General features: G+C 40.4%; 1 protein-coding gene across 33 annotated transcripts in view; it reads left to right on the top strand.

Moving 5' to 3' along the window:
• Positions 1–25162, top strand: part of SOX5 (SRY-box transcription factor 5) — a 607791-nt gene that overhangs the window by 457747 nt on the left and 124882 nt on the right. For all 33 annotated transcript variants that reach the window (XM_085570319.1, XM_085570313.1, XM_085570322.1 and 30 more), the window contains 2 exons: positions 7756–7928; positions 10345–10413. In XM_085570319.1, coding sequence (XP_085426445.1) covers positions 7756–7928; positions 10345–10413 — 242 coding nt within the window. The remainder of the gene's footprint in view (positions 1–7755; positions 7929–10344; positions 10414–25162) is intronic.

Below are 25162 nucleotides of genomic sequence, written 5' to 3'. Positions count from 1 at the left end.
TCAGTACAAACATTGTCTATTCCTTTTGTAACCTTGACAATAAGTTGCTAACCTGGTTGAATACCAAGCTCTGTTTGTGGTCTACTGTACCAAAATTTTTTTCTGACAGCAAATAGAGTGCTCAGTGACAGCCTCTTTCCAGCATTGTGAAACACCAAAGTGCTGGTTTGGTACAGAGCAGGCAGCTGAGCTTTTTTTTTCCCCACAGAATATGAGTTTTTGAGGCTAGTAATGGCAAAAGAGGGTAATTGCTCATAATTTGGTTTTACTCATTCTTCACCTTGCAGTCAAACATAAAAGATTAAGAATGTCTGTCTGCTGAAATAAATACCTTCCTTATATCTTGCTGTTCTAAAATGGATTTTTACTTGTCAAACAGAAGATTCATTACATAAATGTGTAGGTACAGGCAAATCAATTTGAATTGTGCCCTATTTCTTGCCTTGTTTCTTTTTCTGGTGCCTGTGGCTTGCCAAGTAAAAAGCAGTCAGAAAGTTTTCTTTTATTATGCTGACTCGCCCTAGCAATAAAATGAAATAATTTAATTTAGCAAGGTGGGTAGTTGTAAGATGGCAGTCATCATGTAATAAAAGTGGTTTAAATACTTAATGAAAAATGCCAGTTTTCAGATATTTTTGTCCTGACACCTCCAGAATTTAGTGGCCTGAGAAGCTCTGTTCCAGTCCGTAATAAAGCACTCTGAAGTATTGATTAGGGAAGCATCAGGGAGTTAGCACAAGTTCAGAAGCACAGACCCACGTCCATCTACCTACATATCCCAGCAAGTACATAATTTAAAGTACAGTCCCACTGCTTGGCCATAAACATTTCACATTACTGTTCAAAAACAAGGGAAAGAAGATGTTAAATTCTGAACTTACCTCAGCCAGTTAGAGCTGTGTATCAGACTGCTTTTCCTGAAGGAAACATCAGCTCCCCATTGCCTCACATGTGTGACTTCAGGTGATGTCAGCAGCATAAATGGGAATACTCCTCTTTAAATTTATGTTATAAATAGATTTTTAAGATTTTTAAATTTTTATTTAGGGAGGGCATGAGACAGATTAGTTTGCTTTAAAGTAGAAGACGACTAGGTGGCCTGTATGTTTTACTTTCCTGGTTTCTTTACTAAGCAAAGTATTGTTGGGTTTAGATTTCTAAAATGTCAAGGTTAAAACTGGGGCAAGGAGTGGGGAAAAAACAGTTGACACTGGGATGGAAACGATACCCTGGAGGACAGATAGCTATTTTATGAGCTACTGATAATTTTAACTTTTTATTTAGTCTTTGGATTTGGTACGGTTAGGACTGGTAGGATTTTACTCTTCCTGAGCACAGCTTAGTTAACAGACTGCTCAGTTTGAGAAACCTCCTTCACTTTTGTATTAAATCTGTAACCTTTGCTGGCTTAAAGAGTCTTCTGGAAAAGCACAACATTGCAGGAAGTGCTTGGAGGTGCCTCAGTCTTTAGCTCATGTATGGGCTGCAGCTCAGTCCTTGTCACACTGCTCTTACATCAGAGTTACACAGAGACTGTGTTGTGGCAGGGCTCTGTTGCTCGGTGAGCTGGATGACATCAATAATTGGTTCATTCGTAAGGGTCCCCTTGGCTGAAACCCTACCTAATCTCTAACTGGGTCAAACACAGACTTAATTATCTATTTAATGTGTATTACCATTAAAAGTCAGTGAGGAAATTCTTGGCCTTGCTGAAATAGTTCTGCTGGTGACTTCATCGGGGGCAGCAATAAAACTTCCTACACCACATAAAGTTCAAAATGACTTTCGGCAAGTTGCTAAAAACTTCATGCCTTAGTTTGCTCTTGAAAAACATAATGCATAACATTACCTTTCTACCTGCAAACAGTCTTTAGGTAGTACTTTGAAATTAAAAAATGCTTTATACTGCATGCTCTAATTATTATTATACATCTTAGCATTATTAAAATACAGAGTACTTCAAAATATTCTTATTTCCATTTAATGATTTTTTCCCCCCGTAGACAACTTTGTAGATACAGGAGGCATTTTCTCCTTTTGTAACCACGGTTAATGATATGAACATAATACAATATTATTATGTCTTCCAGGCTTTGTACTTGCACATTATTTTCTTTGATTTCCCTTTGCAAGACAGATTCTGACAGTTCAAAAGCTATTTATGCAATCCCTGTGATAGTAAACTGCCTTGGTAGGTGGATTTCACTGCCTGTATGGGTGAGTGAGCACCCCTGGCTGATGCCATTCCCAGCAGTTTATTGTGGAGGTGACAGAGGGACTGGGAAGAGCCTTGCCACAGCCCTGCCCCTGTGGAATACACAACCCTAGGCTGTGTGGGAGCAAACACTCTCACTGCCTGAACATTTGCAGAAAAAGCTTAAAATATCTGTTGAAGAAAATATTGGCTTTACCAATTTCTCATTTACATTCTCATTCTGTCTAATAAATTATAATAAAGTATTTACTGTTTTGATCGCAAAAGCAGTTTCTCTGCCTTTTTTTTTTGCTTTGGTTCTGTTTTGGGTGGGTATGCCAAGGTTTCTCCTGTTCGTTTTCTCACTTTATGTGTGTCATTTGGTCATATTGGTGTCTTCATTCTAATGTTTATTAAAATGTTACTGTCACTGCCAGTCTGAGACTGTGAATCAGAACTAAGAATGTGTAATGGTTTATTTCACATTTGAGTAAATTTCTTCTACTACTTAAACACTATTATGGGTAGTGTTGATCTGAGATGAAGTTTAGGTTTGGCGATACAGAATGCCACTAATTTGAATCTTCTTTTATTGCCATCTGCTGTGGGTGTTGAATCCACAAACATGGGATTTTTTGAGTTTTTCTTCGTGGTAATAGAGGACAAGCTGACGCCTCTGGAAGGCATCTTTTCTTGGGCCTTGATGCAGTTCCCAACCTGCAGCATGTGCTTTAATGGTCCTTTGCCTGAATTGTTTCCATCAGTTGTGGAAAATTCCTGTTTTGCCATCGCAGTGAAGGAGCACAGTGAGCATCTACAGCAATCCCCTGAAGGGGCAGGTGGCCTGGTGGTTAAAAGCTTTGTTAGACATAAAATGTGCAATATCTGTTTGTCTGGCTCTGAGGGTGATTGAGAGTAATTCTTGAGGCGGGCATTGTTTCGAGGCTCTCACTCAGTATTTGTGTGAAGTGGTCTAGCTTGCTGTCAAGCTGTACTCTGCAGTGATGGACACGTGGGGTTTTTCCAGCCCTGCTGCTGCCTGGCTGGAGTGAGAGCACTGTGACATGTAAAGGCCAGCTCCAGAACCATTCCCAGCTCCATGCTGCTTGGAGCAGCCCCCAGGGAGGTTAGTAAAGAAGCAGCTGAAGGTGGATGCTGGGGTTAGGGGTTTGCACCCCCTCCCAAGTTCTAGCAGGGTTAGCAGCGGTATGGATAGTTCGTTAACTCGTGAGTAGCATAATTTGAGCAACTGTCTTTATTTGTTGTTGGCTTAGTTGCTTGAAATGCTGACATGTTTTGCCCTGTAAGCTACAGAATTCTTTAAATGGAAATCCCTTAGGTGCCAAGACACTTCATACCATGACACAGGTTTAGATCTCATGCAGGTTAACACAGAGAAAATAGTGAAGGTAGGACAAAAGTCCACCATCCTTGTTTACCCCCAGTCTACAACATCTAGAAAAGGGTACAAAACTAACTGGAGCTCTTAACTCTGTAGTGATTTTTGATACACCAGGAAAAATTCCTAGAACTGACTGTACTTATGTAGTAAACCCACTGCTGGCCTCACCTCGCCATTAAATAAATAACACTGTCCATGCTTTGGCCTTTGTATGCTCTACAGAGCAATACATGATTGGCCATGGCAATGTGAAATGGCACTTTTGTTGACCATTTCAAGGGAAGTAATTATACGAAAGGTGTGCTAGGTCATAAGGCTAACATAAAAAATACCAAAATTAAACTAAATGCAAACACTTAACATTATTATCAAGACCATCTGATTAAAGTACTTCCCTTGTTTTTTTTTTCCTTTTCATTTTCACACATTTACAAGCCACCAGTTACCTGCAAGATATGTCAAAACTATGATTCATCATCAGTGGAGCTTACATAGATATGTGAGCAAGACAAGGGGAAATTGCACAGAACTCACCATCTCTCATTAGAGCCACATAGCTGCTCTATTTTTTTTGCCTCTGGTTTTGTGCAGGTCACTTGAGAGTATGGCTGTCCAAGTACTTATTTTGCAAGGAATTATTACCTCAAAGAATTGAAATTATCATTAAGTACTATTCCAGTTACTGGAAGGATGGCTTAGTCCTGTGAAAAAAAAAAGTACCTACTAAGCCATGTTTTCCAGGAATTATTCTCCAAGAGTGAAGATTTTTTTTTTATAAAGCTGATGCTGATACATTTTCCCTTTTAGTTTATTAGCAAACTGAAATAGCTTGAGAAATATAATGCAAGAAGTCTGCCTTTTGTCAGACTACTTTCACTCCAGCTTTATAAACCCAAGGAATTATGCATTGTACTTAGAAGGATATAAAACGCCCCTTGTGGGCATTTCAGATTGTCTTTAAAAACTGAATAATAATGAAGAGACTGAGTCAATTTGTCCCTGGCTGCAGTGTGCCTGTGGTTTTGGTGTCTGCACTGGCACTTCCCTGCACTGCCTGCTTGCTCTGAGTTTGCAGAGTCCTGGTTTTGTTCATCAGTTCCAGCCCCCCTGCAATGGGCAGGACACCTTTCATTACACTAGGCTGTGCAAAGCCCTGTGAATTGAAAATTTCTGAGGATGGGGTAACCACCTCTCTGTGCAGCCCATTTCAGTATTTTAACACCTTCATTGTAAACAATTTATTCCTTATATCCAAGTTAAATTGACTCTCTTTTAGTTTAAAACCATTGCTTCCTGTCCTGCCACAGCAGGCCCTGCTAAAGGGTTTGTCCCCGTCTTTATAAGTCCCTTTTAGGTACTGGAAAGTGTCTCTGGAGCCTTCTTTTCTCTAGGCTGAATGGCCCAAGCTCTTTCAGCTTTCTGACAAACGAGATGCTGCAGCCCTCTGATGATGCCTGTGGCCTCCCCTGTAGCTCTTCAACATGTCCCTGTCCCTGTTGTGCTCAGGACCCAGAGCTGCACGCTGCACTTTGTTCTTAGGGTTCAGGTAAAGCTGCCCTTTCCCTGGTGGGGAAGTTTTGCTGCTCTGTGAGCCAGCCAGGCTGAGGAAGCAGTGCAGGAGGGGATGTCCCTGTCTGTGCCCTGCTCAGGTCAGTGGCACAAGGAGTTCCCTCCCAGGGAGCACAGCCAGAGCTCAGGCACACGGGGCTGGAGAGCAGCACGGCTTTTCTGCCTCTCCTGGGAACTGGGATCTCTCTGTCAGTTTACACATGTGGAGGCATTTTTCCATCTTTCAGATTAACTTAAAGATGGGGATTAATTTAGCTTTACAAAGGGCTCTTTGATTCCCACCTGGAAGCTGCTGCATGAGCTGAAAATACACGCATGAGCCAGTAGTGGTGAGGAGCTGTGATGTGTGTTGGTTTATTTGACAGTGATTTCTTTCTGCTTACCCTCACTCAAAGACTGAGGCAAATCCTGTGTGTCCTTCTTTCTGTAGGACCTTTCTTCCCCTCTCTCTCATGCTTGCATCCACCGCTCAGTAAAAGTTAGGAATAAAATATCTGCTGAATAAATAAATACAGAATATTTTGTTTTCAGATGTTTCAGTCGCAGTGGCAGGATCAGTGCATGGTAGTGTTCATTAGAGTAGCATTATGTTAAACCCACCTGGACAGGCCAAGGCAGGGGCTAGAACAATTCTCCTACACCACTTGGAAACACTGCACCTTTTTTGCCAGGGAAAAACAAATAAAGGATGGAAGAATGGCAGTAGAAACTTCTGATTAATTCCATGGCCAGGTGGCAAATGCATTACTTGTAGCAGTTCTCTGTCTCCAATGTTGGAAGGAAAAATCATAGTTAGAAGTGTTTTCTTCAGCCGTGATAGTGTTTTAGCACTGGCTTCCATTCTTTCTCACAGCTTTTAGCAGAGCAGGTTTAAAGTCCTATGGTTTCTGTTTCAGTGTGTTTCTCAAGTTTCCAGCTTGTACCACAGTTTTTCTGGAGGCTTTATCTGAGAATATTCTGCTATAGTTCTTTGTTGTATGGTGAGAATATTTTCACAGAAATTTCTAGAACCCTAATAAAAAACAATTCAGTTACATTTTTTCTATCACATTTTTTTTTCTGGTGGTTCTGTGTAGTTTTCCACTTGCATATGCCTGTCTACAAATGGATTTAAGTGCTTGGACTTGGCTAATGTAGAAAATGGGATGTTGCTTGTGATCACATCATTGAAATTAGGTAAAAGTAACAAAAAAAAAATTTAAATTAAGCTAACTATCAAGCAAAGAGCCCTCCCAGTGCCACCTCAGAGGCTGTGGTACAGCCTTTCAAAGCAAGCAGTAGATGATTCACCATTACAGACATTTCAATCCAATCTAGAAAGCTGTATTAAATATATTGCAGGGAGCATTCCTGCACTGGCAGGGGGGTAGGCTAAATGAGCTATTACCAGTAGCTCTTTTCCACGTCTGACTGATAGTTGGCTAGGAACATGCTTGCTGTAGTCGCCAATTTTTTTTTCTTTTTCCTTTTTTTTCACTTGGAGTGCACTGGTGACATTGGCAGAAGAATGCTTCCTGTGTTTGAGAGAGGTTTGTATGGCAGGGTAGTCCCAAAAGCAGGCTATTTTCAGAGGAGGCATTGACACTGATAGCCTTAATCCTTTCCTAAAGGCTTTTTAGAAAGGTTTTCATAGGCTCTGACTCATTTGAGAGGGTGTGGTGCTATTGGGGATATCTGTGGATTAGCTGCTACACATATTTTCAGGTCTTTTAAATTCAAAGTCAAATGATCCTACATATATTAAAAGTGCCTCTTTTTTTCTTTTTTCTTTGTAGTGTATGATTCATAGCTTTTGATTTTCCTTGGAATTTTTTCTTCCCTTATAACCACTGTTCTTCTGGGTAGAAAAATAATTTCTTCAGCATGGTTATGAGAGTGAGGTAGTGAGTTTGCCTGTGTCGGCTGAGCTCCACTATAAAAAACATCTAACAACAGTACAAATAAGAGTGATGTTGAGTTGTTTTTAACTGAGGTTTTTGGATATGTTTATAAAAGACTTTTTTCCTTCTAAATTGCACCTTGATGGCAGTAACAGCAATAGGAAGTATTGACAATTTAAATACAATACAATTTAATCCTAATTGGGGATGTAGATGATATAACAGGTTATAGAGGGATTTTAGTACTTACCCTACATCAGTGCTTTGACACTTAGAGAAACTGCATATTTTTTCTAAGTTTCTAAGTTTTCTAAGCCATAAATGTAGTTGTCTTATAAACCAGGAAGGACTGATTCTTTGATCCCCAGTGTTTAAAACTTGAAACCTCCTCAAAATAGGCAGTATTATTTCACTCTGTTAATCTGACAGAAAGGCAGTGCAAAACAGATGAAAGGACAAAGAACCATTGAAGGGGGACACCAGATGAAAGCCTGTGTACAGATTTGTCCTCCATGGCTCATTTTCCTGGAGAGGATCAGGTCTTTGTGTGCAGCACAAAAAAAAAAAAAAAGCTGCTGCTGCTCTTTGCTTCTCCTGAAACTTTGCTTACAGTAAAGCTGCAAAATAAAGAGCTGGATCGCTCTAAATGTTCTCTCTTCTCCTTACCCCCCGCCTTTTTTTTTTTTCTCCCCCCACCATATGATGCCCAGGGACTCCAGAAAGCCTCGCTGAGAAGGAAAGGCAGCTCATGGGTATGATCAATCAGCTGACCAGTTTGAGGGAACAGCTGCTAGCAGCTCACGATGAACAGAAGAAGCTGGCTGCATCTCAGATCGAGAAACAACGCCAGCAAATGGAGCTGGCTAAGCAGCAGCAGGAACAGGTGAGTGATCATTACAGGGCTTTCAGCTTAAATCATTTTCTAGAAGGGCTTTCCAGCAGTTTATCTTTTATGCTTCATAGCCTAAAAGTTGCTCTGCACCCAAAACCTTTTCTGTTTCTTCTTCAAAGTGAAAATGTTTGAACAATAGCGTATCAGAAGAACTATTTAATTTACAATATATCCATCTTGGATATATTATAAATTAAAGTTCTCTAGTTCTTTAGAGCCTGGTGCCAATAATGCCAAGGCTGTGCGTTGGGCCATTCATTTAAGAGCTGGGATTGATGGTCTTTGGAGGCCCACTGCAACTCAGAATATTCTGCAATTCTGTGTTATCTTTCAATAGTGCTTGGGTTTTTAAACTATCTGTAAATAAACAGGTGAATTCAGCCCTCCTGAATAATCCCCCAAAATGACTTTAATTCAGAAATACTGAATAGATATAAAAAGAACAAAATGCAGCACTCATATTGTAATGTGAGAAATGAAGAGGTTGGGTTTTGCCAACTGTGGAAAAAAGCAGAGAATAACACAAAGTCAGTGAACAAATATGACTTTTTTTCTTCTACACTTGAGAGGCTCGATTTTCAGTTCTTGCAAATATGCCCTTCACTGGAAATGCAAACATGGTTTTCACATGTGAGCACTTCCAATGAGCATACATGAAGTGTACACAACATTTTAGGCAAAAACGTAATTTTTCTTACAGATTTCATTGTGCAGATTTTAACAGATATTAATGTCCACTTTTGTACTTGAACATGAGTAGAGAATATTTAGATATCTAGTTTAAAATTTTATCACAGAATTGAAGCTATGTGAGTTTTATGAAACTCACAAAATTCTTTGAAATCTGTCTTAGTTGTCATAGTCAGTGTTGGTATTAAGCAAGCCTTAAGATTTCTCAGCCACTGCTGATACCTTCAGACATTTAAGCCTTGGTTTTCCCTGGTTTTAATTATTTAAAAACCTTATCTTAAACAAAGGGTATTTTGGCCTCACGCTTGAAATCCCACAGAAGTGACTTACCTTGAGCTGAAGAATTTCTGTCATGCTGTTGTTAGAACAGCAAAGGTAGAGGAAGGGAGTGAAGGTGGAATTGGCAAGATTCTTTCACAAGGAGACATCATGTACGAGCTATTCACTTTACTCTGCCTCCTAAGGTCACTCGTGCCACAGGATGGCGGAGGGAGTTGAAAGTGAAAAAGAAAATGACAATAGAAAAAGGCAATAAGAAATTAGGATAACTAGGATTTCTTTTAATTGAAGAAATTGTGTATACTTTGGTATTATACAGAAATTAAAATATCCAAACTCTGAAAGAAGTGCAGTGATAAAAATATTTTTTCTTTCTTAAAGAAAAGCTCCAGAAAGAAAACTTTGATTTCATCTGTTAGATGTGGAGCTAACTATGAGTAGGTGTTTCTTATGCATAGTCTAGTAGTAGAAAGAAGACACCTAAGGGGAAGAAAACACAAAATTTCCCCCAGTAAGGATGTGTAAGTTACCAATTGACCCTGAGACATGTACATGTAACACAGGGCAAGACCAGAGCTCTAATATTTGTACTGCTGCACTGGCTGTTCATGGGAGCAGAGCTTTTGTGACAACTTTCAATTTTCAAGTGTGCTTTTTAAGTTCAAGAATGGTTTCTCTCCCTCTAGCCTTTAGAACGCCTAATTTCATTCTGTTAATGTCTGCTTTTCCCTTCATGAGGTGTAAAAGGTGTCTACAGTAGCATGTGCAGTCATTTAGGGGAGAGGGAGGGTGGAAGTCCTTCTGGAAAACTGCACTTGGCTTGCAGAGGAGACTCCATGCACCTCCATAAACCAGTTTTGTGTTGAGCCTTGTGGCCTTGCCTGCCCCCTTAGTTTCTTGCAGCTGATACCACATTGAAGATCCAGTGATTTTTCCAAGCTCAGTTCCAGTGTCTTTGTGCCTGTTTCTACATTAAAAAAAAAAAAAAGTACACTAAGAACCTTCCTCCATGGTGTCAGATTGCCATTTTTTTTTGAATTTTTGAGCAGGTGGTGCCAAACAGAAGCGTATTTCTGGCCATCCTACTTTTTTGCCTTTTCTCCCTTCCTCCACTATTTTTTGGTTTCTTTGCTGGTATTGTTCTCTCTCCTGGGGAATTTTAGCAGTGCCATTTCAGGATGATTTTTGCACAGGTCCTTGTCTTTTCATATCCAGCACACCATTTTCCATAAGATTCCCTTTCTCACTGGTATTAGCAATGAATTGAGCATGTGCCCCTTGCTTCAGCAGCAGTCTCCAGGCTGCTGCCACCTGCCCTCAAATGTTTCTGAGCTCAGAGGAGAGGTTTAAAGAACTAAGCAGGGTCAAAGCTTCCTGTGGATGGACTCTGGGAATGATGATCCATATCTCATGTCTCTTCTGTGCAATTTCTTCACAGATTGCAAGACAACAGCAGCAGCTTCTGCAGCAGCAACACAAAATTAACCTTCTTCAGCAACAGATCCAGGTCAGAGACACATCTCCTCCCATGCCCCTGTTATCTCTTCCTTTCCCTTCCCCACTCTTTCCCTCAGCCATTGTTGACATAGTTTCTTTAAGCATCTCTTCAGTTGGCTGTCATCTTGTTTATGGAAACACAAGAGGATTTTACCTGTCATTTAGCAAAAGAAGGGCAGTTGCTGAAAGGCCTTGTATGATTAATATGGTTCTGGTAGTGTCAGGAAGATGATGTTACAGGAGCTGGTCATGCAAGCAAGCATTTGCAGGACTAAATCCTCTTTCCTAAGGAGTGAAAAAAGCGTTACCAGAAAGAGTTTGTTTGGAACTGATGTCCTACAGCTCTGTTTTTGAGGCTTTGCTGAAGCAGTTCTCTTCAGGGATTGAGAACCAAGTGCACCTTCTTCCCTCTGCCTGAGGTGCTGGGAGACTGAAAAGTTTTATTTGTGGAGAAGTATTGTGTGAGTGAGGAGTTGGCCAAAAGGTTGGTTAGATTTAGCTGTTTAAGTCCCAGGTATCTGCAGGTTTATTCCCAGGAGTAGAAAATGTTGTTAAACCTGCATAACCAGTGAATTTTATTTAGCCTCTTTCTTCCATAATTTATTCAGAAGTTTCTTTTAATGCCATTGACTGAATTTCATTACTTTTCTTCCATGTTTTGGGAGCAATGCAAATCAGTTTGCCTGTAAAGGTTTCCACGGAATAATAAAGGAGAAGTTTGACTTCTTACAGCTATCTGGGACCAGGGTAAAATCTCTGTTGTTTAATCATACAGTTTTGTACAGAGCACTGCAAGTTGCTGTAGACTATGTTCTGTTTGTTTAGTAGATCAGGATTTTCCTTCCAAAGGTTTTTGTCAGTACTTCAGAGGGAATTGTCTAAAATTATCAATAACAATTGTAACCCATTTAAGAAAACTTAATTCCAGTCAATCAGAGGAGCTGTATGGCTTCATACTAGAAGAAAACTTGGTTGTATCATTCCAGAGGACATTCTGTCTGTATCTGGGCTTGGGTATTTATGAAAAACTCCTGGAAAGATCCATCCCTCTGTTGTAAGGCAATTTCTATACAAGATGTGCTTTGCTGAAAATAATTTTGAGATTGGTAAGGCTTGATTTGGCCTCAACTGATTTTTCTTTATTGCTGTATTTTTAATAAGACTTTAAAAGAAAAACAACAGCAAAACCTGTACAAGAGCAAGGAAAATACTTGTGTTTTTAGTATTTAGCTATGGCAGCAGGAGAGGAAGTTGTTTTATAAGCAGTGAATAAAAATAAATTGAAGTAACGTCATTTGACCCCAACCCTTTTAAGTTTTAATGCCTTGTAGATAAGAATGAAGTATGTTGTTTTTAGGGTAGTGAAGAAAACCCTGGTTATTGATAATGAGATATAAAGCCTTTCATCTCTTGATCCCTGGTCCAAGTTTGACCTAAGTCAGTAGTAAATGAAAGTCAGCCAAGTACCATCTGATAGAAGCTGCAATCCTTGGAAATGATTTGGGGGTCTGTCTCAGGGGATTTCAGATGAAATATTGACCCTGCTGAGGTCAGAATTTCACCTCCAGGGTGCACTTCACACAGACCCCATCAGATTTGTGGCACCCTCCTTTTGGATGGTCAGGCAAGAAAGGTCAAGAATTGAACAGGCAGAGAGACAACCCTGTTTGCTCATTCCCATAGAGCTGAACTGTTTGTAGTGAAATTTGGGTGATACTGCACAGGCAATCTGGGCAGTTCCATGCCTGTACGATCCTGAAGTCTCATGAACCATGGCTGAAACCCATGACTCTGAAGGGAAAAATGTTTAAAAATTTAAAAAAATCCTTATTGACTGTGAATACAAAGCAAAACCTTTCTCCTCAGTTAGTGACTGTCAGAGAAGAAACAATTCTTAAAGAAATCGTCCTCTGTATATAAATTAAGGCAATGAAGTCTCGCTAACATGCCCAAGTTTAAAATGATCCGTGAGTTCACAAGTCAGCTTATGAGTTGTGGTAGGTAGAAGGAAACTGTGACAATAATGTAGCTGTGAGTTCAGCTTTTCTGACCTTGCCCTAATCAATTTTACAGGCTTCTGTCACACTGGCCTGAAGTTTTGAAATAGCATTAGATTTATTGACAGGGAAATATTCCTACGAAGAGTGGATAACTGTTTGACTTAGGTGCAGTTGAATGATTGTGCTGTAGTTATGAACTCAATTTATTTATGACAAAGGAATTGTTTTACTTGAGCCAATTTTTTTCTAAGCTTGTAAGAGTTGCCATAATTCCATATAAATTATTACACAGAAAAAAGCCATTGAAATATTGTATTGAAAGCATAATACCCTAAGGTTAAAAAAAAAAAGCATAACCTGGCTGACCCCATGATTTATGAGTCCTTTCTCTCAGTGTGCTAACTTGGAAACAGTTCCCTTTCTCCTTAGCACATTACACTATCACTGATACACAGTACATAACCAGGGAGAGACCAGTGTCCCTCTCCTCCTCAGAGGACTGCAGATGCTCAGTGTAACTGCAGCTCAATTAAACTAGCACTTCTGAGATGCTGGAGAAAAATGCTTTAGTTCCTTGAGCTTAGAAAAATGTTCCTGGCACATGAGTCTCAAAATGACGCGCCTTTTCCAAGACATCTCTGCTGAATTAATTGGAAGGTGGTGTCACTAAAACAGAAAACAAGGAGTTGGTATAGAGAGTTAAGTAAACTGGAGGAAAGTTGCAGATTAGGTTAAATTTGAGAACCTGTACGACCTTAAAATGCTAAAATGGGATCTAGATGGGATTTGGTGTTTCAGAAAATGTTTATAATTTTTTTCTACTTTTCAGGATGTTCTAGACCTAATTTGTAAAGAGGTTTGAGTTTCTCTGAATAATTAACTAACACTCCCCCGTTTGTATTTATGCCAGTTTGGGATGCATTCCCTCATGCACATTGCTTTCTGCTCTGCCTAATCTTTCTGTGTGTAAGGTTTTCACTGTAAGGTTTCTGCCTGCTGAGTGTTGGTGCTCTTCTCCCCTGCACCCCTTAGTCTTGCTGTGCTGCCATAACTGGAATGTGGGTTTTCACAGCTCTTGTGCATCAACAACCCCAAAGGTTTCAGATTGTATTTCAGGATAGCAGTGATCTGCAGCTGTAGAGCAGGCTGACACCTAGTACAGCTTGGCAGGTTCTTGGCTTCAGTTCAATTTTGCCCTTCAGGGCCTCAAGGGAACTCTCCTGGTTACCTACTCATCTTTTGTGGGGCCATAATCTGCTTCCTGATGCCCTTACTGTAGAACCTGGGGCAGTGTAGAGCTGTGCAGCTGTCACGTCAGGGGGGCAGAGAGTGGGAGAAGCTTGGAAGGTGCTCATGGTGCTGAGCTAGTCTCCCAGTGCATCCCAAAGGTGTCCTTCTTCACAGCGTATCTCTGAAACACAGAGTCGGGAGGGGTCATGCAGTTCACTTGCTCAGAGAAAAAGTCTAGCCCCAGGATGGTGATGGAAGGGTTTGCTTTGAAGCTCGGTGATGAATGTCACTTTAATTGAACTGTATTTAAAATGAAATATGGTTTTAAAATTCATAAAGCAATTGATATTCAGTAGGGCACTGTTGATAAAATAGGTCAACCTTGCAGCCTAAATTGTGATAAAACTGATACTGCTAATCTCACAATTTTGTAGAAAACTTGACAATGTTTTATGTTTTTCCCTCAAGCCCCAGCTCTTGGAGTCATGTGATAACAAAAATGCCAGCTTTCCTTTCTCCCAAATGTAAACTTCCAACTCTCATATTTCCAGGCAAAATCTGAAACCATGAGCACTACAAGTTCCAAAATTAGAAGGCAAACAAAACAGAGGCCAAATGCTTTTTCTAATCTGTTCTGATTTTTAGTCAAAAATTTTTTTGGAGATCCCAGCTCAAGCTCTTGGAACACTTCAGTTTACCAATAATGTAAAACTAAGATCTCAAAGCAGCAGGAACCAAAACCACTGCTTTACAGTGTTTCTAACATTTAGGCCATGGTTTTGTTTGACTTTTTTGGTTTAATACTGTCAGTAATTGCTACTAATTTGTATTCTTTTCTGAGTGACATACTCAGCTCAAGAACCAAGTGTTTTCTGAAACTTGAGGGCAGTTCCTGCCAGACAGCAATCAATTGATGGCTGTGTGTTTTAGGAAAGGGTTTTAATTTTCCTTCAGAGCTAGAGCAGATGTTTTAATATAACCCTTTTTTTTTGTGAGAAATTTTGGACCTCTGAGAGTGAGGGAATCCAACCTAAATTCTGATGCAAATCTGGAACCAGTGTCTTTGGCCTGCTCCACCTGGTAGCTGTTAAATGCCTGAAATATCGGAATTAATCTCTCCAACACTAAAGTTGTGATAAAGAGGGAATAGTTTTATTCAGGCTTGAAGGTGCAGGCAGGAGATTCTGCAAGGGGGTTACTCATGTATAGTGAATCTGTGCATAGAACAGTTTACCCCATTACCATAAACCCCACCCCAAGTCCCCAGTTCCCACTTATTTTGTCTGTCACTGCATTCCTGGGCTTCTTCTTACCTCCCATCTCTCCTTGCTAAAAACAGCTTTTGCAGGCCTTACTGTAAAAATTGAATGAACCCTTTCAGTATCACACCTGCCAGGTGGCATGTGGCTTTGCCAGCTCCTAGGTAGACAGTTTACTGTGGCCTCGATGGACTCAAGCTTTGCAGACCTTCAGCAGCTTGTCCAGAAAGGAGCGTGGCCAACACAGCCCTCTGAGCATTGTGAGCCTTGGGGCTGCAAGCCTGCTGGTGTCCTGAATCTCTCAGCTGCCCTGCATGTCCTCCCAGCTCCAGAGAAGGCTTTCCTCTGGGGGTCTGGATTCAGGTTTCCATCCTCCCACCCGCTGTCAGCTGGCTGTGTCCCTTTCCCCCCAGTTCTGTGCGTAGATGAAGAGGTCTGGCTGTGCTGCTGTGCTCTCAAACCAGAATATTCCCATTCCCATTAACTTCTGAGGTTTGACATGTTCCAATTTGGAACTTAGAATTTCCTGCAGGATGGCTAGTCCATTTTTCAGCCAGATCTATTTTCCAATATGTAGCTATATTTTTGGGGAGGAAAGAGGGATTTGGTTTCTGAGTTACCCAGAAGTTCAGCAAAATATTTCTTAAGCTTAACATGCAAAGTTTTGAAATGACACAGTTGTTATTGTCAAAACTTTCCAAACAGCAAGAGCTTCTGGACTGATTCCAGTCTTCCAAAACAGTGGTAGAGACCTGCTTCCAGAGTGCTTTGGATACCATCATTTACCCACACAGTTATGGCAATAAGTTTTGTTGCTTAGATGTGTTCTTTGTTTTGAACTCTTCAGGTGAGCAATCATCTGTTACCCAGAGCTGTCTGCATGGTATCTAGGCCCATTTGTGTTCTTTCTGGGTTTTTTTGTAGAAGGCACCAGTTTCTCTCTCTTGTTGAGAGAAGATGCAGATTAATGGACCATACAAAAAGAAAGGTGAAGATTTTTTCCCTGCCCAAACAAGTTTGCAGTCTTAAATTATATTTCCAACATGGCTAAGCCTTTCATTTTCTGTTTGCCTGCTTCCCTCCAGCAGGCCACTATACAAGCTAAATACTTGGAGAACTTTGGATTTATAATAAGGAGGGCAGAGATCCTTACTCCTGATCTTTGCCCTATCAGTGTCTCCTCACTGCAGCCACAAGGTCTTGGAGCATTTCTTTCCCGGTTCCCAACCTCTCACATGTCTGTAACCAGAGTTCTCCAGAGGTTTTAAAGGGCTGGAAGTGATGAGTCTTTCACTGGAGACAGAAAAATGAGCAGCTGCTGCACAAGGGCTTGGTTACAGATTCAGTAATGCCTGTTGCTTCTGGATACCCATTTTCCCTGGGAATTCTGCTGTTCTGAGAAGTCAGTGAGAGTGGAGCAGTGCTTTGCGCTCCCATAATCACTTTGCAAGCTCTTGCAAGGCAGAACAGTATTCGTTTTTTCCACAACTAGAGTCCTCTTTGCATGCTGAAGAGAGGTGAGGACAAAAGTTTTATTGTCCTTGGTAAGACAATAAAACTGTTGAAGTGAGGGCCTGATCCTACTCCCAATGAACATGGAGAAGAGGCTGTTGTTCATATTAGTAGGAGTTTAATGAGACCTTTCTTTGGTAGGAAACTGTGAGAAAGTATCTTCCTCCTCACTCTCCAAAATATTTTTAGAACAGGCCATGTCCAATGAAGTGGTTTGTTTTTGCTTTTTTTTTTTTTTTTTTTTTTTTTTTGCCAGTGTGGCTATGACAAGCTGTGACTGCACAGTCAAACTGAACATGTTTGAGTCCTCGTTGATGTGGGGACATTTTGTCCAAATTCATCATGTGTCAGAAGCATCTGTTTTCCTGCAGCTTACAAACACAGGCATACTGCATTCAGTGAGACCCAAGAAGGAGTCACACTGCAGCCTTTCCCATGACTTTGCAACCTCTTCCCAAAGCACTGACATTGCCAGCAAAGCAGAACAATTGTTCCTCACAAAGCTCTGCAGCTGATGTCCTATCAGTTATCAGAAGAGCTCGCCTGTCCCTTGAGCAGGAAAAATCCCCTGGGAAAGAAGTTATTCAAAACCACACACATGCATACACAAAACCAAAAACAAAACCAAAGAGAACAACATCCAAGAAAAAAAAAAAAAAAACCAAAAACCCAAAACAACCCTGAAACAAACAAACCAACCCCCAAGGCTGGGGGGGAAATATGTAAAAAAAGGGCAGGGGGGAAAGAATGACCTAATTACTTTCTCTCCTCTCAGCTTCAGCTACTAATTTCAGCTAAAAATTTGTGGTAGACTAGACTTTTGAGTAACCTGTGGGCCTTCATTTCATTCCCTTATCAGGAAAGTTAAGTTATGTAAAAGGTTGTCAAAGTCTTTATGTGTAGTTCTTTCAGTGCAGAGGATCATTTTGCACCGTGTTTTTAACTCCAAAGATAACCCTTAGCAAATCTCTGCAGGTAGTTTGATCTCAGGCCTTTTCTATGCCCTCTTACCATCCAAATTTGTTGACTGGTGGTGTCGTTCCAGTGCAAGCCAGGAGTATCTGCTTAAACTTGTTGGTCAGAGCATGCTGCTAACTTTGCCAAGGTTGGGGGTTTGATCCCCATATAGGCCATTTCCAGAAGAGTTGTGGGTGGGACCCTTCAAACTCAAGAGTGTTCTGTGATTCTGTGAACTTGAATTTATTGGAAATGCAAGGGCATGTTTGATTGAGGTAAATCAGCTTTTTTTGCCTATGCTGAGCTACTTGATGGCAATAGCACTTGTTTTCTCCAGGGATACTGGTCCAAATATTCTCAAATTATAACACTGTTTTGAACTTCAGAACTTTTTTCCTTGCCATTTTAGCATCTTTTCTTAATTTACTTTCTGTTACTGAGCTTTCAGTGTTCCCATTTTCCAGTTCTCTCACACAATCACAAGGGAAGGCTAAAAACTTTTTTTTTTTTTTTTTGTTAAAAACCAGAGCACTGAAACACCCAAAATAATCCAGCATCTTAGACTGTAAAAAAAAGGCCAGCAGTCAAATCCAGTCATTGCCGCTGGCAGCATCGTGCTCCAAGGCTTCATCTTGGTCTCTCTCTCCTGAACAAGCATTTCAGGACCTTGTCTTTTTGTTTTGTTTTGTTTTGAGATCCCCTCTCCAATTTCTGCATCTCTCATCGTCAGCTTTGACCATTTTCTCTCACTTTCAGCTCCCTGGTGCTGAGTAACCCTTCTTATGCAGCTGCCCACCCTTTCCTACAGTAGCAACTTCTCCTTTCTGCCAGCCCTCCCTTTCCTCTTGTCTGTATTCCCGTGGCCTTGTGAATGGTTTTGTTTGGCATTTTATTGGCTGCAGAGCAGCACATGTCACTCTGTGAATGTTTGTGTTCAGAATGGGTGGTGTGGGGTGCCGTGTGTGCCCTGTGCCTGTTTGTGTACCCTTGCAGGTATTTGCACAGCAGGGGCACAGGGACAGAAGGGAACCTCTGTAAGTGGCTGGAGAAGCCGAGCCTGAACTCTCCGTGCCATGGTCTTGTCTGTGTGGAGAGTGTGTAATCCTGAGCACTTCTGTTGTACAGCCAAAAAAGGCTGCTACTGCTGCCTCTGCGGTAAGGTGAAGCAGGAGATAACAATAAATTTTTTACTGCTGGCTGGCAGAGGTGTTTAGGATGTGTTTTCTTTATATCTTCATCCGCCCCTAATTGAAGATGCTTTAAAATTGAATGACTAGCAGTCAAAATGTGTTTGCTTCAAACTGAGAAGAAAAATGCTGGTGTCTCTTCTTCCAAGCTGATTGCGCTTTGTACACAGCTGACAGCCACAGTCACTTTGAGTGACTGATAAGTGGGAAGCTTTGCCACTTATCAAGGAATGCACGCTGAAAAGAAAGGACTGGAGCCCTTCAAATGCTTTGGCATGTTCAAAATAACATCTCACATTAGTCAGGCTCAGAAGCACTAGGAGACATTTCAAAATAAACTTTATATCTATCTATCTATCTGGAGGCAAAAATTCAATTTAACAGACAAATCGCTGTGTGGCATCACATGGGCTCTGGAAACAAGAGCATCATTATAAGGGTCACCAATTGCAAAATTACTCAGATGGCTGAATGATTGGACAGCATTTATTGTAGGGTCCCCCCCCTCCCCAGAACAAAACAAATTTTGAAAATTCACAACTGCATATTATTCTGGTGATTTCTCTAAACTGGGGGGTTTTGGCTCTGTAGGCCAAGTAATATTTAGTTTATGTGGCACAGGCCATCCTGGAGGATCCCAAAGAGAACGAAACTCTAAGTTAAATTCAGATCTCATTTATTTCCTCTTCTGTATTATGGAATATGCTTGGGGTTGCATAGCTCTTACTCAGAAAATGGTTCTTAAGGTTTCTTTAAGACTTTACTGTGTTTTGTAGTAATGCATAGCATGAACAGAGGATGTAATTTTTTTGGTACTTGTTTGTTAACATTACTTTTTAGTGATGTGCATAGTATGAGATTCTAACCTGCAGGAGCATGAGGGTACATTTTCTTGTCGTGACTGTAATAACAGTGGTATCATCAGTGCAGGGTTTGGGCTGGTCCACTGAATGTGATGATGTTTCACCCTGTTAGGTATGCAAGCACGGGAGATGGGATGGGAATCTCCAGTGGGAGGACAGGGAGACACAAACAAGTAGTGTGTCATACCCTAGACTGGAATTTGGACAGAACATAGTGTTGATCTGCATCCATTAGCACTACTCAAACAAGAAAACTGCTGCCAGGTTAATAACTCTTACTCTAACAGCACTGGGGGTGTTGGTGTATAAGGACCATTATCTTTTGTTATGATTCTAAGCACAGAATTCTCATTCTGCCCAGCTGATTCCATCTGAAATGGTTCCTTTTCTAACCAAAAAAGCTATATTTGAGATAGGAATTATGTTTGGCTTTCCAAGGTTGCCACCAGCACCCAGACCTGTGTCAAGAGGAAGAGATCTGAGGATCATTTAGTTCCCATTGCCAGTGACGTGCTTTTCTGATTCACCACTTGCCACGTTAAGTGGTCTCAGCTCTGTTTTCATGGTTCATTCAAAACAGAATCTTTCAAACTCTCCCCTGGGATAATGGTTCAGATGATTCAGAGGGAAAAACTGGTTCCACCTGATGAATCCATACCCTTGTCTTCAGCACCTTGGGTTTTCCTCGGTGTCCAGAAGCTGAAGATGCCTTACCCTGCATAGCTTAGGAGACGAGATGAGATGACAAGACCATGCAAGAGACCGTGCCAAGGGGGAACAGTTTTGTTTTAGTTGTCCACATTCTGCTCATCATTTACCTACTGCTGAATTGCAGTGTGCAAATTAAAGTGGAAGGAAGCTGGCTGTGCTTGGTGTTTGTGAGAAGAGTAAATGAAACATTTCATAGTTCATTGAGGGGTTGTGATTGGAGGGGTGATGTGAGTGGACTTAAAATTTTGGAGAGAGAGAGAGGGAAAGATGAACTTCTCTTGTGAAAGTCTCGGTTGAAGAAAGATTACCTGGAGGGCCATGGATCTCATGTCAGCTGTCTTTATTTTGCATCTTGTGTAGAGTCTCCATTAAGTTCACTTCTCACATGAAGGTTGAATAAAATTTGTGATGGTTAAATAATTTTAAGGAACCATTTCAGATTTTTATTCAAATTGATTTAAAATACACTTCAAAGAAATTTAGAGGTTTATGTCAGAGTTTCTTGTATTTAGAAGTTAAATAAAAGAATTTAAGCTCAAAGATAAGCGTAATAAATTTATAAAAAATAAAATTAAGTCTTACATGGAAAGTAATAATAATAAACAAGATAAATTTAATTCACAGTATTTGGAGTTCATAAATATTTGGTACAGCTTTACCAAAAAAATAATTATACAATGTGTGTGTTATAACATTTTTTATCAAACTTGACTTATTTAAAAGTTGAGAGTGATACTGTTCAGCAAATTATTCTGAAGTTAGAACTTGGATAGTTTCAAAATAGCAATTTAAAATGGATTTGACAGAAATTATTTAAATATTTCTATACTCTTGAGTACTGTGAACACTGTGTGCAAAGAAATATATTATTTAGGTAATAAAGTAAGGCACTTGAGAGTTACAAGTGCCAGAATTAAGTGAAATAGATACCTTTATTTTATTCTCATGTATCTTGGTCACACATGTTGAATAAAAATATTGTATTCCAGAATTATGCAATAATAGAATTGTAAACCATGCTCACAAGTGGGAAAATTAAAATTATGTTTACAGCCTCAATTCTGACATTCCTTAATGTTCAATTTGTTGATTTTTCATGCAGTGTGGCATTATTTTAACTGGTTTTCTGTGTGTTTTGATGGCTGTAAAAGCTCAGAATACTGGTACACCAGCCCCTTAGAGTGTATCTCCAGGTCAGTTTGAACCCTGGAGTGTCAGCAAGGAAGTGCCAGCTGGCACTCAAGTTACAGGAGAAATGCTATGTTCTCCTGGGCCAGACAGAATTCCACAGACAATTCCCTGGCTCTGGAGGACAAGAGGCTGTCCTGTGAAGTCCCCTCCTTTTCTATGTCACATTTCTTTTCTTCCTCCAGTTTTGGGTTTGATTTTTGTTCAATTTTGGTCTCCATCAAAATAGAGTAGACTTTTTTTCCTATTGCTGTCCTCTTCAGAAAGGCAGATGAAGTGTCTTTGTAGAATTCGGACTGGTGATGTTGAAAATGCAGTTTGACTTCTTTTTTTCAACACCCTCCATTTGTTCCTCCCATTCTCCCTCAGTGGGGTTGGGACTGGATCAATTTGTGCCACTAATCAATTATTTTCTTCTTAATTTACCACATTCTTTGTGCTTTAGCAAAAAATACCCCAGAGGCTGATGGTACAGTGTTTGATGGAAGCTGTTGCAGCATTTGTCCCTTTAAAGCTCTGTGTGGTGAGAATGTATTTTCTTACCTTGCAAACTGTGTGTAGAATCTCATCTGCCATTTAAACCTTTCTGGGCTGCTGTGAATAAGCAAGAGGGGCTGCTTCATGTACCATATGTAATAAGTTTTAAATTAGTAATATCCCTAAGAATCACATACATCTAAATTAGGCAAAATTTCCAATTTCTTTAAGCCTGGAGTTCAAATTTGTAGTCCAGGAATAAGTAAGCATTTATGAAACAGCTTGTTGATTGCATTCTCACCTTACACACACATGTGAGCTGCCTCATACACATTTTTGTGCATGAAATGCCTCATTTTAGATATCAATTACAAACATGACTGCTTTACTTTCCTGAACATTGATTTTTAATGGCTCTAAAGGAATTTAGGAGGAAGGAAGGATGTTTTTCCAAGTGGGGGCTACAGGTTATGAATACTTACTAAATTGCAGCTTGATGGTAGTTGTGAATTTTTCAGGGCTTTATGATTTCTTCAGCTATGCTGGCAGTTCTTCCTCATCTGAGATCATGGCAAATAGAGAGAACCCTGAATTTAGAGCAAGGCACTGATGATCACAGTATTTCCCAGGGATGCAAACAGACTGATGCATATAAAACAAGATGCAATATAAACAGAAATGGACTCAAATTACTTAAAATTAGGAAAAAAAATCAGGAAATAAAACTTTCAGACTTCTTCTTTTCACCTTCTGTGATTCTCTGAATGTCTCCATGGCTGTAAACACCCATGCAAATGTTGCTTCTGTTTTTCCATAGACCCTGTTTCTGGCAGCAGGAAGCTTTCCTAGGTAGGATAGCTCACCAGATTCATGATAGATCCAGGAATTTCTTTGTCGTTGTATTGGTAAGCAAAGTTTTGGAGAGTTGATATATTCTAGTGACCAGAATTAGAAGTATGCTCTATTTCTTACATTTATTACTTTTTTAAAAATGAAATTATATTTTTCAAGAGTTTTAGCTTTCTGTGTCTTGGGTTTCAGGGTGCTTTTTAAGTCTACTTCCCTTGCATTACTTCTTACAGTTCAGAATTCCTGTCTTTTTGGTACAATCAGAATAAAGAAACATGAATTATAAACACTATATTGATGTAAAATTCTGTATCCTTTGTTAGGAATATTTTCACTTCTAATTTAAAATGGAGCATCTATTTTGGGAATTTTTCACATCCCCTTCATGTATTTGGGTGGATTTGTGCAAATCTCAAGTTTGCTTTGTGTACCTTTTGAGAAGGTTGTTTGAGCTTGGTGTCCTCTTAGCAGAAACTCTTACAAAGATCCCATGGGAGAAAGATTGTTAATTGTGTTCCTTTGAAATCTGGCTATCTTTTTTCCTGGAGCTGGGCTCAGGCAAGTTTATTCTTCCACCCAGAGATATCTTAGGAGGTTCCTGTCCTTTCTGGTGCCTAGGAAGCAGAGCTCAGATACCTATATTGTATTTGCTGCCATAATATAATCTGTGCAACTTCCCTGCAAATATAAAGAATTACTGTTTCCCCAGCTGTTCATTTGATAGGATTCTAGTCCTGCATTTAGAGAAAACTGTGCCTCTCCAATTCCCATTGTTGGGACCATGGCCTCCTTTCTATACCTATTATTTGTTTTGTCTTTTTTTTTGTTGTGCATAACAGGTGTTTCTTTCAGACAGCCCAGGCAGCAAGGCAAGGGCTTCCTTTATGGCAGATCTCTTGAGACTTTGATTAAACTCTTCTTTGTGATAAAAATGCCACTGCCTTTAAATGAATTGCACGTGAAATCTGTATTTGCACAAATGTCCTCCATCCCTCTGTCCTCACTGCTTCTCTGGCTCTCTTTTGGTTTGGGTGTGTTTGCCTTTTCTCCTGTTGGCCTCTAAGAACTGATTCCTTTTTACCTTCCCAGTACTGTGCTCCCCTCAGAGCCTGGATGCAGCCATGGGAATGGTTTAAAAAGAACAAACTGTTCCTGTAAAAAGAGCTTGCTTTCCTACCAGTGTTCCTTGTTACTGCCCCCACAAATATCACCATCCTCAGAGTTTCTCTGTGGGAGCCATGGGTTAGAGGCTAAGCACTTTCTCTGCATCCACTGCAGCTGGTCTTGCTCTAGTGGGTTATAGGTGCCACAGATACTTTTCTGCCTGCCTTGCATTTTTCTTTCATACAACCTCACCTGCTGTTGAGTGGGAGCCACTGCTGCTCATCTGTTTGTGGCTTAGTTGTGGGAATGCTTTGGGGAGATCTGGCAGTTGTGGCAGGAGCTAAGGTGTGCAGAAGGCAGAATGCACACATAGATCAGTACCTGATGCCACCTTCTCCAGTGTACATTTCATATTCTTTCAACTTTTTGTTTAGAGCAGGACTTCCGCACTCCAGTATGATCCCAGTGACTGACTCTAGATTTTAAGAAAGGCAGAGAAGGGAAAAGCAAAGAAGGGCAAGAGGCTTGTACTGTGTTTTTGGCTGGTTCATTGGATCATATTGTTCAGGTGTCCTGACAGAATGTTGCGAACCTATAATGCATTATTTTCATGCCCTTCTCTCTATGCCCAGACATTTATTGGTTGGAAGCCCCAGGGGTGAACAGATAAAAAGCTGTACTAGTCACAGGAGATGTAATGGATGTCCTGGGAGCTGTGCCAAACAATTAAGAATATAGGCATAATGATTTACTGGGTAAGCAAAACCTCCAGAGAATGCTGCATCTGTACAGGCTGCCCTGTGAATCTGCTGAAGTAGAGTAACTTTCACCGTTTCAGTGTTGAAAAGACTGCATATCTAGGGAATGAGCAGGGATGGACTCTTGCTTTCAGTCTGGGACAGAACCTTCTGCTGGTGACTTTCTGTTGCTTGGATCAGTGTTCAATCTTCTCAAATGTCATCCACAGTGCCATCAGATGCCCTCTGCACGAAGTGTGGTTTTCCTCCTGCAGTTACAGTGGCAGGGGTGTCAGCACAGCCTGGATGTGACATTAGCATTGGACCTATTTTAGTGCTTCACTCCATGGCAGTGGCAGCATCTGTGGAAAATCTGCAGATAACTGTCAGAAAGCATGTTTGAACAGTGTTTAATTTAAAAACATTAAGCCCCACCAGGCTGACATTTGCTTTAGCATGCAGTAGTTAACAGGGGAAGATGGGACTTTAATAGTGCTATATAATACTATTTCCTAAAAGGTTTCTTTCTCATGAAATATGTTGTCTGCTTTTGGTGTTTTGCTACTGATTGACTGAAAACCCATGAAGTTTTACTTGATTGTACTGTAACATATCAATTGAAGGAGCCTAGAATTCCCTCCTCTTGTACAAAACAGCATAAAATCCAAACATGAGCCTTTAGAGT

Source organism: Lonchura striata, chromosome 1A (genome assembly GCF_050655825.1).
Source record: "Lonchura striata isolate lonStrDom1 chromosome 1A, ASM5065582v1, whole genome shotgun sequence".
Classification (NCBI taxonomy): Eukaryota; Metazoa; Chordata; class Aves; order Passeriformes; family Estrildidae; genus Lonchura; species Lonchura striata.
The sequence above is the reverse complement of the archived record's forward strand: the minus strand, read 5'-3'. Positions and strand labels throughout refer to the sequence as shown.